Genomic DNA, 17,221 nt, shown 5'->3' on the forward strand with positions numbered 1-17,221 from the left:
CCGGACGCGCAGGCCCAGCGGCCATGGCTCACGGGCCCAGCCGCTCCGCGGCATGTGGGATCCTCCCAGACCGGGGCGCGAACCCAGTTCCCCTGCATCGGCAGGCGGACGCGCAACCACTGCGTGTTGGGCATCTTTGAATGAGCTACATGTCTTCTCTGAGCATCAGTGGCTTTAGTTTTAAAATTTTTAGAATTATTGATACAGACAAAAGAATATATACCTTTATTTGTGAATTTAAAAGCCTAAAAATAAAAGATTTCCATGAATCCACCAGTAATTGAGGGACTAGAGTATTCCCTAAACCTTTGAAGTTTCCCAGTGCTATGGCCCTGTCCCTTGCCAGAGATAACCAGTATCTTAAATTTCGTGTTTATCATTCCCTTGTATTTTAACATGTATATTTTTACCACCTATAGGTATGTATAATTTTTTCCTGGATTTGAAAATAGTGGTAAATTTTAAGAAAGTGAATTCAGTTCAATGATTTTTGTTTGTTTGTTTGTTTTGTTTTGTTTTGCGGTACGTGGACCTCTCACTGTTGTGGCCTCTCCCGTTGCGGAGCACAGGCCCTGGACGCGCAGGCCCAGCGGCCATGGCTCATGGGCCCAGCTGCTCCGCGGCATGTGGGGATCTTCCCGGACCAGGGCACGAACCCGCGTCCCCTGCATCGGCAGGCAGACTCTCAACCACTGCGCCACCAGGGAAGCCCAATGATCATATTTTTTTAAAGAGAAACTTTCATAATAAATACTTATAAAATAGGTAATTCTGAGTTTCAGTTTTGTTTTGCTTTCATATTTCCATCACACACCATCCTGTATACGCCTAAATTATTTACTTCAGAACTTTGTACTAGTCCTTCTCATAACCTTTGTCTGTCCCTGAATGCAGGACGTTAGAGCAGGAAGCATTTCTTTGCTTTCTTCTAAATTTGCAACTCAGGCAGCTAATTTGCATTGGTGGTTTAATTTTTAATGGCTGGGTGCATGGAAGAGTACTAGTACTAGTAATCTTTGAATCAAACTCCAAGATGCCATGACAATCTGATGTAATACTCTTTTATTATGGCTCACTTCCATTTAAGGAGCAACATTGGTCTCCTAATTTATTGTACTTATTGCACATATCCAGGCATCCTAGTGAGTGTTTTATTTAAAATAGCTTAACTGGGAATTCCCTGGTGGCACAGTGGTTAGGAATCCACCTGCCAATGCAGGGGACACGAGTTTGAGCCCTGGTCCGGGAAGATCCCACATGCCGCGGAGCAACTAAGCCCGTGCGCCACAACTACTGAGCCTGCGCTCTAGAGCCCACGAGCCACAACTACTGAACCCACACGCTGCAACTACTACAACGTGTGCCCTGCAACAAGAAAAGCCACCGCAATGTGAAGCCCACGCACCGCAACGAAGAATAGCCTTGCTCGCCGCAACTAGAGAAAGCCTGCACACAGCAACGAAGACCCAACATGGCCAAAAATAAATAAATTAATTGAAAAAAATTGAAAAAAAATAGCTTAACTAAGACTTTTCTTTTTAAAATACTAAATTTAAGTGTATCCACTAGATGTCAGCATATCGTACCATATGTAGAATCAGAGCCAGAAGAAATGTGAGACATTCAGTCTACCAAGTAAACTGACCTGTGTAAAGTCACATATTTTGTGATAGAGTCAAAACTAGAAATCAAGTCTCCCAGTTTTCGTTCCATTCTTTGTTTATGTCATATTTCTTTAAGGCAAGTAGCTTAACTTCATGTTAATCACTAGACTAATAAAATACATTGTGCTAGGGATTGGTGGTGAGATTTTAGTACTAGTATGATGGTATTGTAGCTGGGCACCCAGGAACACCTGGATCAAGCTTCTCTTTCTTTATATTTTGCAGAGTAAGGAGAATCAGAGTCACTTTATTAAGAGGTACACTAATACCTGGTGATGATAGATTAGATAGTGTTGGTAAGGTTAAGAATTAAGTTACTCTCTGTGAGTTCCTCTGTGAGTTCCTCTGTATAAGTCAGATTTCAACTAGGAAAGCAGAAACCTTGCTAGGTATTTTAAAACAGGAAATTTAATATATGTATTTATTTATGCAAGTGTTGGAAGCCTGAGCAAAAAATGGATGCTGGGGTCTGTGTTTTTACTTAAAACAACTTCTGTCACCAATTCTGGACTGTTCTGCAGCACCACCTCTGACACCAAATGTGTGGGGTTTTTTCCCCACACCAGCCAATTCTTCAGCTCTCCAGACACCGTCTAGGTGTCCTATAATTCATTTGATTCTAACACTGTGTGGAGTGAGTGTAGACCCCACAGGTTAAGGGCTCCATCCCATAAGACTGCCCTCCACTCCAGATGCCTGTCTCAAATCCTAGGCCTCCTCTACTTCTGACCAACCAGCTATATATTGGGGCTTCCCACGACCCCCTTCTCAGGTTCAATAATCTGCTTTAATGACTCACAGAACTCAGGGAAACACTTTACTTACTTGTTTCAGTTTATTATAAAGGATTTTATAAAGGGTACAAATGAAGAGCCAGATGAAGAGGTACATAGGGTGAGGTCTGGAAGTATACTGAGCATAGGAGCTTCTGTCCCCGTAGAGTTGGGCTGTGCCACCCTCCCAGCATGTAGATGCATTTACCAACCGGGAGGCTCCATTATGTAGGCATGACTGATGATAAATCATCGTCTATTGATGATCAAACTCAATTCTTTTTTTTTGCAATTAAAAAATGTTTAATGCCACCCATGACCCTTCCATTATAGAGTATATTCATTGTAGAGAATAAAATTCCTTAACCTGATGTCTAAGGCTCTCTCTGATTCGACATCAAGCCATATTTCAGTAGAGCAGAGTGGCTAAGGGCACATGGAGACAGGCCGCCCCAGCCTGAATCCCAGCTCTGTGGGAATCTCCAGTCCTTCTCCGCTCCCCAGAGGTCAGGAGGTGGGGCTGAAAGTTCCAACTCTCTAGTCACGCCTTGGTCTTTGTGGCAACCAGTCCCCATCTTGAAGCTAACTAGGGGCTTGCCAAGTATCATCTAAAAAACAAGAGGCTCCTGCCACACAGGAAATTCCAGGGATTTAGGAGCTCTGTGTTAGGAACTGGTGATAAAGGCCAAATATATATTTCTTATAATATCACAAGAGGTAACAGATATTTTGAAATTTCAAAAAATGGTTTATTTATTTATTTTTGGCCGCATTGGGTCTTCATTGCTGCACACCGGCTTTCTCTAGTTATGGCGAGTGGGGCCTACTCTTCATTGTGGTGTGCGGGCTTCTCATTGCAGTGGCTTCTCTTGTTGCGGAGCACAGGCTCTAGGCGCGCGGGCTTCAGTGGTTGTGTCTCGCGGGCTCTAGAGTGCAGGCTCAGTAGTTGTGGCGCACGGGCTTAGTTGCTCCGCGGCATGTGGGGTCTTCCTGGACCAGGGCTCAAACCCATGTCCCCTGCATTGACAGGCGGATTCTTAACCACCGCACTACCCGGGGAAGTCCAGTAACTGGGATGTTAATGGTAACCACAGGAAGTAACCATCACTCCTAAAGCTGGGGGAGAAAAGGCAAGAGGTGGATTAGGCAGAATTTAGGCGTGTGGAGGAAGGCTGGAAGCTTAGACCTCTAAGGGGGCCAGGCATTTTGCTGCTGCCAGAAGTTCCACAAGAAGCTAGAGCCTGAAACCATAGCTGTCTTTTGCTCACAGGAAATGCTGACAGGACTTGAAAAACAGAAAGAGAGACCTTCTTTCTTCCCACCTTCCAGTTTTCTTTTAGTGGCTCCCACTGATGGAATATACCGAGAAGTCAGCTGAGAAAGTAGTCTAGGACGTACACTTCACAGCTTCCTTTCCCCAACATCACAAAGCAGATTATAGAAGGATAGGCTTGGGGGTGTGAGAAATAGGTAGCAAACCGTCACCGTCCACCTCTTTGACTCCACGGCATTCGTTTATCCATGTTGATTTAAGGCCAACAATAACAGCATTTTCATGCTTCCTCTCAGAATTTTTGTTCTTGGATAGCTCATGCTCTAGGGGTACAGGTGGAATGGAAAAAACGATGTATGAATCTAGAGTCCCAGAGAGAACGCTGAGTCTACTTATTTTGCAAGTTCAGTGGAACCAGATGTGGGGAGAGAGTTGCAGTCCTGGGAGCTCAGGTTCTGCTTAAGCATGTTTACCACAGAAATATCAGAAAACAGCAAGGGCAAGAGCAAAAGGGAAATCTCGGTTGTGCTATTTAATGAACAGATATTTGTTGCCAGTCACTGTCATTGTGTTAGAACAAAAGATTCTGTTTAGCAGCTTCTCTTGTTGGGAAGAAAGGGGGAAAGGAAGGTGGAGAAGTAGGTGTGAGAAGGTTAGGGGGTGATGTGCATTTGCAGTGCCATCGGCAAAGCAAACAGCATAACGTCATGATAATTATTACACATACTTTTTGGTGGACTTGCTTGAGTTGGTTGTTTCTCTCCATTATACTGGCACTCAACTGTTTCAGCTTCTTACGTAAAATGATCATGTTTAAAACCATTAACTGCTATGTTCCTAATGTGAGTTGCAGCATTATCAGAAGCTAAGAAGGAATTATGATTATATCTCTCCTTTATATTATATTATTGGGTACCTAACTGATCCTTTACATGAAAGAAATGCCATTGGATCCACCTATTTACAGTCATTAAATTAATTCTTTAGATATTTATTGAATATTAACTCTGCCCTATGTTGAATATTTCCTTTGTGTACTTGTATCGGGGTACATCAAATACACATTTGGCCAATAATCAATATTCAGCCAAGGCCAAAGCTGAAAATCATCACAGAATGAACTTCTGAGATGCATGAATAAATCTGAAAATTTATCAAAATTTAATTATTATAATGTTATTAATTGTAATAGTCAGATGTTAAAAGTTTGATATATTGAAATTTTAATTCTTGCCCTGTTGTCAGCTGCTGGATCACTCCTGGAGTCACTTCTGCTGTTCATTATTAAATCGACACTTGCTTGCAAATCATGTGATGATGCAGTTTAAGAGCAGTTCTGCAAACAAGGCTTTGTGCACTGTTTGAAAAAGATGGTGCCTGAATTATTTCAGAGGCAGACGTGCTAAGTGAGATTGTTGATATCATTTGAATTATTTTGACGTTTCTACTATTTTAGCCTGTACTTTCTGCTTCATGTAATCACTTGAGAAATGTTTATCCTTAAACCTTAGACCTAGAAATGTGGCACTGGAGTTACATAACTGGTTTTCAGGATAGTTTCTACTTGCCTTTCACTTTTTTATTCACCAAATTGCAACATTTTCTGTGTAGTAGATTGATTAGAAGGCTTTTTTCAGCATGTGTCATATCATATTTCTGTAATTGCTCTCTTCGAGCACATCAATTTTGTTATTTCTTCAACAGGCTCCAGCAGGTGGAAGTTATTAGTGATTTTTTTTTCCTGTTGGCATTAATTATCTTAGTACAATATTGATGCTTTTTATGTTAAAGCAGATTTTTAAACACGTAATAACTACTTGGTTGAATATATGAATGACAAAGCGATTCTAGACTCCATTGTATCTCTGGTAGTTTGTCTTTGGAAGGACAATTATTAAAGCGATTCATTATTTTTTGCTTGTGCAAAATACTACATTTTGTGATGTTACATTGTGTTATAGTTTTTGAATACACAACTGAAGAGTGTGAACTTGTGATTCCTGGCCTTCATCGTGTTGTGTACCATTGTCAGTGAACATTGTGTCATATTTTTCATTACTGATTTTCCATTCTGTTAATATTGCTTCAGAGTCACGGTACATGTTACATGAGAACCAGAAATTTCTTGGTTGACAAGTAAAGCAGAAGCATAGTTGCATTCCAGAGTAACTCATCATCTTGTCAATTTTTAAGATTTTCAGTTGCTTCTATAGGTCTGAATATCTGTAAGACTGAGAAATAACATATTTAATATTAAGTAATATTTTATGTGTGACAGAATATAGTTCAGGAACATTGTATGGTAGTATGTTTTCTAGAAGACCTTTTTGCCTAGGATTCAGAGCTTGGGTAAATATAAGAAATTATATGTCTTTAACACCAAAAATGGTTGGTAGTTTCTAGTGATCATTTTGACAAGTTTTTTCACATTCACACATTTTTAGTCCCCGTAAATTGGAAGAAATGGGATTGTATTAAGGCATTCTTATGAAATCTATTGTTCGGTGGTTTTATTAGAACCAAGTATGTTTTCAGTATCTCCTTATTTTCTTCTTTTTTGTTTGTTTTTTTAACATCTTTATTGGAGTATAACTGTTTTACAATGGTGTGTTAGTTTCTGCTTTACAACAAAGTGAATCAGTTATACATATACATATGTTCCCATATCTCTTCCCTCTTGCGTCTCCCTCCCTCCCATCCTCCCTATGTATTATTGTATTTTGTAATGGCCTTTGACTAAAATCATGAATTAGTTAACTCTAAACCATATCCTCAGGTTCATGCTCTAGTAGGTCTGTGTTTTATTCCCGTCCTACCACTAATCTCTTCATTCCTTATTTTCTTAACACCACATTTCTCTGTGTTCTTTATTCATTTATCTGAGTTGAAGATGGTAATGGATATTGGCTTGATTTTGGAGTTTGTCCTCCTTGTAAAATTTTGAGGGGACAGAATTGGCACTCTGCTTTTAATTTTTTATCAGAAGATGTGAAGAATTCCCAAATAGGACTTTTTCGGAAGATGTATGGTCTAAAGGAGATTAAATAGAATAAGCTTTAAAATGTGGGTTTAAATTTTAATGTTATGAGTGCTGTTCAGTTTTACGAAGATCAGAATTCTGATACAGGCTAGTCTCCATTCTTATTTATATTTTGGAGCTATATTTATGGCTATGGGAGGATATTATGTTCTTCCTAAGTTATCTTGGCAAACTGTAATTTTCTTGATATTCATAGTGTCTGTTAGTTTATTTCCCTAATATTTAACATTTCAAAAATTCTAACTTTTTGTACATAAAATTAATGGGGTTTTTTGTTTGTTTTTTTTGCGGTACGCGGGCCTCTCACTGTTGTGGCCTTTCCCTTTGGAGAGCACAGGCTCCGGATGCGCAGGCTCAGCGGCCATGGCTCACGGGCCCAGCCGCTCCGCGGCATGTGGGGTCTTCCCGGACCGGGGCATGAACCCGTGTCCCCTACATTGGCAGGTGGACTCTCAACCACTGTGCCACCAGGGAAGCCCAAAATTAATGGTTTTTATGGGAGGGCGGGGTGAGGGAAGGACTCTCTTCATTTATTCGACTGGGAATGCAGTGAGCTATTCCTAATTCTCAGACCATTTTTTTTCTTTTTTCAACTCATAGTTTTCAGTTGTCAGTATTTATTTTGGTCTTTCATCTCTCCTTGAAATACTCCTGTAATTTTACAGACAGATTTTTGTTTTCTATATGTATTTTTGATCATGGAATTATTCAACACATATTTGTTACTACCTACAACATTGTAGGCGTTACTCTAGGTGCTGGGGATAGAGTAGCGTACAAAACAAAGCTCCTGTCTCCTTAAAGTTCACCTTGCAGTAGAAGACAGACTAAACAGATAATCAAAGGAATGAATATGTGTTAGATGGTGATAACCATCCATGTGGGAAGGGAGCGAGAGGAAGAGGTATTATGGATGGATTGGTGAAGGAAGTGCTCTCGGAGGTGGTCTAATTAAAGCAACGACCACATGAAGTGCAGTAGCTTGTCATTTAAAGGTCTGTGGACAAAGCATCCCAGGCCAAGGAAAGGCAGGTACAGAGGCTCCAAGGAGAGAGAAATCTTGCTGTGTTAGAGAAACTGCAACAGGCTGTTGTGGAGAGTGATGGGAGATGAGGCCAGAGTGAGTTGGGGACAGATCATGTAGGGTTTTGTACAACCTGGTGAAGAGTTTGTATTTTATTCTGAATGTAGGAGTAAGCCATTGCATGTTTTTGAGCGCAGAAAGGATGTGGTCCATTTGTATTTTTAAAAGATTGCTTTGCCTCTTATAATAAGAAGAGATTGTAGTAGGAGGCAAAGGTAGAAGCAGTTAGGAGGCTTTGGAAGTAATCTGAGCAAGAGGTAATGGTGGTACGAACCGGACTGGTATAGCAGTGAAGGAAGTGAGGGAGGGTATCCTTTAAGCTAATGATAAAAGTATATTGAGGAGAGAGTGTCATATGCTCCTGACAGGTGAAATAAGGTATGGACTTGAGAATTGACCATTGGAATTAGCAATGGATGTTATTTGATGACCTTGCCAGACCAATTTTGGTGGTATAGGATTGGGCAGAAAGCCAGGTTGGAGTGGGCTTAACAGAGGGTAGAAGGAGAGAAATAAAGGACAATGAGTGTAGGCAACTCTTCTTAAGGAATTTGCTGCACAGAGAAGCAGGGAATAGGGTGGGAGCTGGGGAGGCAAATAGAATGAAGATAGGTTTTTGTTTTGTATTAAGGTGGGAGAAATAACTGCATGTATGCCAAAGGAAAGGATCCAGAAAAAGAATAGCCATAAAGCAGGAAGGAAGCTCAGGAGAATGTGGTGTCCTAAATGTCAAATGAAGAAAGTGTGTCGGGAAGGAGCAAATGATAAGTTGGGTCAAAGGCTATTAAGAGGTCCGGTGAGTTGAGGTGTGAGAATTGCCCTTTGGATTTCGCCAGATGCAGGTTTCCGTGAGCTTGACAGGGACCAGCTTCATCGTAGTGGTAGGTGTAAAAGCCAGATTGGAATGAGTTGAGACAATGAGAAGAGGAAAAGTAGGAGAATATAACTACAGACAGCTCATTTGACAGGTTGCTATAAAGAGGACGGGCCGGACGATGTGGTCGGAGAGGGAGAGGGGATGTGAAGCTTTGCTTTTCATATAGAGAATAGGAGAACGGGTGCCCTGAGGAAAGGTTGTCTATCAGGAACAGGTGCAGAGGTAAAGTGAGTGGTTACTGATGAAGAAAGGGGCTTAGAAAGGATAGTAGGTGTTTCCTTTTCTTGGTTTTTGCAGGTAAAAGATGTAGGGAGGTCATTTCTTCATGTGAGGATGGAAGATAGATTGAGGTTTGAGGAGATTTTTTTTAAAAGCCTTGGGGAGTGGTCAGCTGGTGGAGGGGGAAGTAGAGTGACTGCAGGCAGGAGTAGGATCGCTAGGCCAACCTGCGGGTGTGCTTCGTGTCTGTGGTCACACGTTGACAGTAGTGGTTCTTAACTGGGGCCTAGGTTCTTAACTTTTGCCCCCTAGGGAGTATCTGGCGATATCTCGAGACATTGTTGGTGGTCACAGCTGGGTGTGGGGTGATACCAGGTGTCTAAGGGGTAGCGGCCTGGGATGCTGCTAAGCATCCCACAATGTACGGGACAGCCCCGCGACAAGGAATTAATGGTTCGCATGTTAATAGTGCCGAGTTTAAGAAACCGTGGTTTACAGTGAATCTTGTCAGTATGTTTATGAGGTTTTCTTCCTTCTTCCCCCACCAAGAAGTATTTATTAAATTTATAAATTGGCTGTGAAGAAAACTGACACTAAACAAACATAGTCACTTAGATTGTGTTAGGCGCAACTACTGTTGGTGAGGTTGGCAGACAAAACCTCTCTGAAGAGGGGCATTTGAGGTGAGGCCTGAAGGGTGAACAGAAGCCAGCTGTGGGAGAGCCCTTGGAAGTGACATTCCGGGCATAGGAGACAGCATTATAAAACCCTCTCGAGCCCAAAAGAGTAGATGAAGTAACAGTGTCTCTTAGGAATTTTCTAGAAAGAGAGATGAAGTAACATATTAACGGTACCATGTAGTTGTGTTTCTAGTGGCTTCTATTATTCTAGTTAAGGAAACTTCTTTTCAGATGTTTTATGGGAAAATGGTCTAATGTATTTATTAAATGCCTTTCGTGAGCTCAGAAATACATTCCACAGACTACTGGCCAGGAAGAGCATGTTCCTTTCCAGATAAGCCTCCAACTTTGAAACAAACACATAACATGAGAGCTCGTAGTCACAAAAATACATGGAAAATATTGCAAACACTTGAAGTAAACTATATCTGACTTCTGTGTATCAAATTTCTTCTTAGCTTATTTAGTAAATATTTATAATATTTAGTTTAAATCCAAGGATTACAATAAAAAGTACATCGAAAGAAAATTCTTTAGTTTTTTCCGCCTAAATTCAGATTGGAAGACAGTTTATTATCCTAAGTTGTAATTTTTATTATTTACCTTGAAATAGTGCCTCCAAAGTATATCAGTATTTTGGACCAAGTTTTATATACTCTGAAAAATCTTTTATATCCTTTGGATCAGATTTATTTATTCATCTGAAATTTAGAAATCATATTAGTCAGAACTCTTTTAGATGCAAATGACAGAAGCCCAACTCAACTAAAAAGGTAAAAGGGAAATTGAAAGAAACGAGGATATGTTAAAAGCAGAGGAAAATCTAAACTCAGCTGAGGTAAATGGCAGCTGAAACTTGGGAACAAATAGAATCAGAAATTAAGGCCTTGTGAATGCTTTCTGTGGCTCTCCACTGCATGTTGGCTTCATTCTTTTGTGACAGACTGGCTTCCTCTAGGGCAGGAAATACAGCTGCCACACGCTCCAAAGCCTCACATCCACAGGTTCTGCTACTGGGGACAGATCCTGTGGGTCAGTCAGGTCACTCTAACAACAGCCAGAGCGAGAGCAGCAAACACTTTGCCAGGCATGATACTACATGTTTTGCTTATATTAACCCATTTAATGATTTTATGAACCCTCTGCAGTGGATATTATTATTATAATACACATTTTATAGATGAGAAAACTGAGGAATGGAGAAGTTAGGACACTTGACTAAAGTCCCAGATCTTGAAAGTGGCAGAGCTGGGGGGTTTGAACCCAGGCAGTCTGGTACTTTGCAGAACTGCCAGGTAGCCATTATGTCATATTCATTGAAATCAGTCACACTGAGGGGATGGAGAGGTTTTTTTGGTTTTGTTTTGTTTTTGACTGAAGAGTTAAACTATGCAAGACAGCAGAGATATGGCTTTAATTTTTTTGTTTTTTCTTATAAAAGATATGACAACTGATAATATTATAATGAACTGTTTTCAGACCTTTGAAAAATTCCATGAGTTTTTATTTGGAGACACACGTGATGTGGGTTGCCTGCACAGCATCTTTCCTGTGTGCTGTAGGGTTTGCCCCCTAGGAGACATTTGCCACCATCCAGAATCATTTCTGGTTGTCACAGCTTGTGTGGTGGGTTACTCCGGCATCTAGCGTGTAGAGGCCCAGGATGCTGCCGAAGATCTTAACAGTGAGAGACCGACCCCTGTCAACAAAAGAATTACCCAGCCCCAAATGTTAATAGAGCTGAGGTTGAGAAACCTGTGCTAGATAAACTGGGTCATTTTCTAGCTAAGAGTCACTGTTTGGGATGAAGAGATAAAAAAATTCCGAATCTTTGAGTGCTTGTGAAGAGTGACTAGGTGAGGACCAAGTATGATGCAGGGTGAGGGGTGTTAGGGTCACATTAGGCTGGGGTGCCTCGAAAGAAGGACTAAATAACGGAAGGAATTTGCAGAAGTAGATGTAGAAAAATGGAGCAGACAAACTTGGATAGTTTCAGTATTTTCCCTGAGGATCAACTGTGTGCATACCAGTACAAAGGTAAGGAAACTTAAATCTGTCCCTTCTCCCTCTCTCCTGTACCTGATGAAGGTCTCATAGGACTAATTTTAGGACAGTATTTTAGCAATATTCTTGACAAAAGTGAGCTAAAAGTGGGTTTTGTGATTTACTCTGATTTATAACATTGAAATTCATTGACAGATTGAAGACTGTGGTTTGTGTTAAAAGAAGTAGAGCCATTATTATTTTTTTAAAGTTATTTTGTGATTTGGGGGTTATAACAACAGGCAGCATTTTTATTGAATGCTTTCTCTGTGCCATACACTGTGCTAATAATAAGTCAGTGTTTAATCTCATTGAACTCTCATAATAACCCTTTATTTAAGATGGTTACAATGAAATGTGTGTTTTACTGAGGAAGAAAATGAGTCCCAGAAAGGTTGACTACCATCCTCAAGGGCAAACAGCGATTTAGCTAGAGTTGGAATTTTGGTTTGTTTCCATAGTCTAAACTCTTTTAACACCAAACGGTGTGCTGCCTTTTCCTCTTAAAGGCAATTACAGTACTCTCTCATACTGATTTTCCATCTGTGGTTGAAGTTTTGATACCACTAGGTAATTCTTTGTATATTTGGTCTTGGTTCTTGTTAGTGAGAGAATTTATATATGTTTGGAAACAGAAACTCCGTATATATTTGAAAGCTTTTAAAAATTGAAGCTGTGAAATATTTTTTTCCATATGTTCCTAAAATAATTTATTGAATAGATTTAGTAACAATTTAAGGTAATTATTTGGATGTGATGATTTTGGAAAAATGGTTATATTTTCCTTATATATAAAAGTTTGGTGTTATTAAACTTTTTTACAGTGTAAAAGATAATTAAGATGAAATATTTCCCTTTTAGTTTTAATCTCACGTAGTCCATCTGTGTCATACATTGTACAGAAACTTTCCAATGAAATTCTGTGTAATAGGGATTTTAATATCAAAAATAACAGATCCCTACCTCTCGCATAGGGGGCATCATTTTAAAAGAGGGGATCCTTCGTATTAACCATATTTGTAAATAAATTAGATTGCTTTTAACATTTCTAAGAAGTATGCGTCAGTCCATCAGATTTTGATCTCTAAAGCAAATAACTGTTATACATATACTGTTATTTCCTCTTTGCGAAGCTTAAAGTGAGGAACATATGCCATTGTCCAGAGAGTAGGTGGAGGAAGGGGGCACAGCACAGCTGGCCAGAGAGCTCTTTTCAGATTTCTTGTAATAGGGGTGAGCAATAAGGTGTTTTTTTTATTGATAAAAATATTGTTGCTTCTGTATTTTGTTTCATTTACATTTACCAGTAGTTCCATATTTGGAGAAAAAGTATGGCGATTGGGGGAGGGGAGGGTATGGGATGCCTGTGATACCATAGTCTGCCTTTCCTATAGTTACTGCAACTACAAGGTTTGAATCTGGTTTCCTGGGTGTTCCTGACCCCCTCCTTCCACCTTCATCCTCACTGAGTCATGGCAAATTCTTGGGCAAGATTTATACCATCTCATTATTTTTCCTCTGCAAATTTATGAAGTTGTAATAATTGCTGGCTCCCTTTGTGTTTGTTTGCTGTGTTAACTTCTAAGTTACATACTTTGTATATAGTTGATATTGTTGAATAATCAATCTATGAGTTAAATAACAAAAAGTTTGATTATTCTTAGGAGTATAGAAAATGTAAGAAATACTGGTTTATGTGTGGTAAAATTTTAAAAATGGGTCATTAATTGATATCTCCCTTCAGTCTTTAAGTGTGGTTTGAGTACTGTTTTCCATGTATTCCCAATAGGATTTGATTCTGCAAGAAGGGCAATATCCCTATTATTTAAGAATAATGGTCTCAATATTTACTTAGTGGAGAAATCTATTTTTGATGTTAATTTAAATTGAGAATATATGCCTCAAACATTTTAAAGGAGTAACACTAGCATAGATATTAATCAAATGTAAATATTGCAAGTTATATGTAAAAATCTAATCTTTTTACCAGTTTTGCTTTATGTAACTTTTTTGATATGTGGAAAAGAGGGACAAGAGCTATAAACTCAGAGCCAAATGTGCTTTTGTTGTTCCAAATTTTCAACGCCAGAAGCATATAAACCTGCACCTGTTGGTAATTATGAGCAAGCCAGCCTTTGCCGAATCCCAGGCCTCTGCTTAAAAACTTTTTTACTGGAACTAAATGATGTTGCCATTTTTATTTTTAGGTTTGCTGGCATGGGTAATCTCATTAAGGTGCTAACCAGGGACATAGACCACAATGCAGCACATTTTTTCTTGGACTTTGAAAGTAAGTCTCTTAGCCCTTCACGGCTGGTGCATAATGGTAAAGGTGAAAGATTAATTATACTCACACCACAGTGAAGGCCAGCCAGACTATTTGTTAATAAAGTATGGGGATCAAACAAAGTTTGCATGACTTTTTTCTTAATCGTAGGCAAGCATCACTCATCATATGTATAATTTAGTTTTTCATTTGCTGAAATCATGTTGAGTCTGTAGCCAGTGCTGTCCTTTCATTAGTCCATGAAGCAAGTAGCCTTATGATGAACATTCTAATAGTATGCCTTAGTGACTTTGCCCAACAATCTGTTTGCTTATAATCCTATGATAATTTTTATGAAAAATCAGAGTTGTGCTGCATATCCAGAATCAATACTTTCTAAGTAACCTCCACAAATTATTGAGAATCCAAATTTGGTTAGAAATACATGCTTTATTTAACGGCATACAGGAAGTAGTTTAATATTCTGCTATTTTAAGGTGAAATGCAAAGGTGAGCTGTGGCCAAAACTTTTAATATTTGGCTTTGAAATAAACTGTTGTTTCAGTGCAATATTAAACAAGATTACATGTGAATAATTCTTGATCAGAAATTTCTTTTTCAGAATACTAGCACTATTGGAATACTTAAAGAATTTTTCATTATAAGGCCATTAATGAAACTTGGGAGAATTTTAAGAAGAATTAGAGCAACAGTTGTGCCATTGTGTACAGGAAAACTACATTTCACCTCTAGGTCCTACATATCAGCACCTTGAGAACCCGGTTTGCTGTCTTCCAGAGCACAGTCTGGGTAACCTGAAGGACGAATTCATGGCCTAATGAACGTTTTCCCTGTTACTGTTTTTTTTGTTTTTTTTGTTTTTTTTAAGTAAATTTCAGATGTTCTTTTTTATAAAGGGATATTTTCTCTTTTCTCATTCTTGTCTTGACAGGTACCTTAACATGGGGAATCTTCTTAAAGTTTTGACATGCACAGACCTTGAGCAGGGGCCAAATTTTTTCCTTGATTTTGAAAGTGAGAAGATGATTTTATATCTATTTTTCTTTGCCTGCAGTAGACTGCGTTTGTCTTGCACTAAATGAATGTTTCCACTTTGCCATCTTTTTAACTTTTGCTTTGCATGACTGAGCTATGAATTGTTTGAGTAAAATTTCTGGTGCCTTCTAGAACTGGAAGTCATATTTTATAGATTAAATTGTGATAAAATGTTTTTACTTGAATTTTTGTAAGAGACTCATATCTCTTAGTTGGACATTATTTTATAATTTGAGATCTAATGAAAATATTTGAGATTCTCTGAAAACATTTTTATGAAAAAATTTTGGTGGAAAGGACAAATGCTACTTCAAGCTTTGTTAACTAGAAGCAATATTTGGGGAAAAATTCATTGCAGTTGAGAAAAATTGACTTGGTTTCAGTTACTCTGTGTACCTATTGAAATATTTTGAATACAAAATCTGTTCATGAAGGCCATTCAGAGCTCAGTAATTTGGGCATAATATTAAAAGGTAAGTGTGAACCTTAATTATTTAATCTTTGCAGATAATTAATTTGAAAAGTTAAATTCATTATATGTATTTATTTCAGGAATTCATTTTTTTTCTAACTCTAAAAAGAAAAATAATGGGTTCACAGACCTTTAAGTAATTTGCCTTCTGTTTGTTTTATGTTGCATGACCTATTATAATATGGTCTAAGAGTGGCAGGTAAGTGTCATTGACCCCTGTGCATGTTGAAAAGCTTTTGCTTTTTTGGCTGTCAGTGTTGCTTTAGCTTGTCTGGTTGTCAAATTGGGAACAATGATATTAAATTGGTGTTTTAGTGTGAATCTTGCTATTTTAACTCATCATTAGAAAATTGTTAGGAAAGGGTGAAGAGAGAGCTTTTAGATTATAAATCATGTGACCCCCTCCTCCCACCCCCCACATTTTCATCTGAGATTAAAACATTTGAACAGATTTTTAAATACTTAAAATTTAAGACCTTTTCTGATTTTTAAAACAAATAAATCTCTTAAAATAAATCCAGAGAGACATTGCATTTTTCCATCAACTTCAGTTTAGTTTATGTGATATTATACAATTCATTCTATTATGAATAATTCATATATTTTTTCTTTAAACCAGGACAGTTCATATGAGCACATTAATTTATAGCTTATCTCCATTTGATGGGATAATTTGTGGTCTCTGATATTTTTCTACTTTTATTACATTCCTATTAATGTTCCGTTACAGTTTGGGTACTGTATGCAGGCCAGCAAAGGGTAGTAATGTCAATATCAGGACCCATACTGTTTGGTTTTTAGGGGACAATGTTACTGAATAGTAGTTTTCTTGACCCTTCTCAACAATTTAACAATGCTGTTTTAAATGCATGTTTAGCATGAATTTTAATCAGCTTGGGGATGTTGAGCAGATTGCTGCTGACTTGAAGATTATTCTTTCAGATGAGGCAACTTACATTAGAGCTGTATTTTAGTTCATTTGCATCTGTTTCAAACTTGCTGTTGTATATTTTCCTGCTATTCTGTCTCCTTTTTACTCTTTGTCTCAAGTTCCTTACGTTTGCAGAATCTTGGCTTTGATATAGTCAAGATCTTGTTCAAGACTTGGCACTTGATCTTTTTATAAACCTAGCATTATGTTGTGGTCAAGTGAAAGGAGTGAATTTACTGTAGTTTAAAAAATATTATTTGGTCTTGGTTTTCTAATCTTTGGGAGTTTAGATCATTATCCTTAAAATTTAAATAGCTAATTTAGTAGCAGGAAAAGGTAAAAATTGCTAACAAGAACAATAATAACCAACAATGGAGAACTACATATAAAGTGTTAACGTCTTAAAGGCAGATGTAAATTAAATATTTGTTGCTTATATCAGCCAATGTAGAACTTTTGGTTTGACACTTACTGGTATACTGTAAATGAAATTTAGTGAAAACAAACTGCAGACTAGGCCAGAGTTTGTCCCTTGTTAATTCTTAGTTACATTTTTAAATTTTTTCTTTTAAATCTAACATCAGAGTTCTCTTAATCAATTTTATCTCCCATCCATTTGAATATTTATCATCTTTTTGGAAATATGCATTTGTAAAAGTGTATTTTATCATTAGGCTACTATAGTGACCCCCTTGAAACTTCCTTTCTTTTAACCTGTTTTATACCAGATTCAAAATTGCCAACACAGTTGATTTGCCAGTTCATTATGATTACTGAGGATAAAGTCATATTCTTTTATTAAATAGAGTATTAGTACTACATTATTTATTTCTAGATGAACAG

The 17,221-nt window shown here is 38.2% G+C and overlaps 1 protein-coding gene across 12 annotated transcripts in view; it reads left to right on the forward strand.

Moving 5' to 3' along the window:
* Nucleotides 1-17,221, forward strand: part of CYRIB (CYFIP related Rac1 interactor B) — a 162,125-nt gene that overhangs the window by 109,912 nt on the left and 34,992 nt on the right. For 8 of the 12 annotated variants that reach the window (XR_008619502.1, XR_008619503.1, XM_028500185.2 and 5 more), the window contains one exon: nucleotides 14,872-14,954. The exons of 2 other annotated variants lie outside the window; for them this stretch is intronic. Coding sequence is in view for 8 of the 10 variants with exons in the window: in XM_028500185.2 (XP_028355986.1) it covers nucleotides 14,882-14,954 (73 nt within the window). In the remaining 2 variants the exon portion in view is untranslated. Of the gene's footprint in view, nucleotides 1-13,860; nucleotides 13,944-14,871; nucleotides 14,955-17,221 lie in introns of all 12 variants that reach the window. 2 more of the 12 variants (XM_055091209.1, XM_055091211.1) reach the window with 2 other exon arrangements.

Source organism: Physeter macrocephalus, chromosome 15, assembly GCF_002837175.3.
Source record: "Physeter macrocephalus isolate SW-GA chromosome 15, ASM283717v5, whole genome shotgun sequence".
Taxonomy (NCBI): Eukaryota; Metazoa; Chordata; class Mammalia; order Artiodactyla; family Physeteridae; genus Physeter; species Physeter macrocephalus.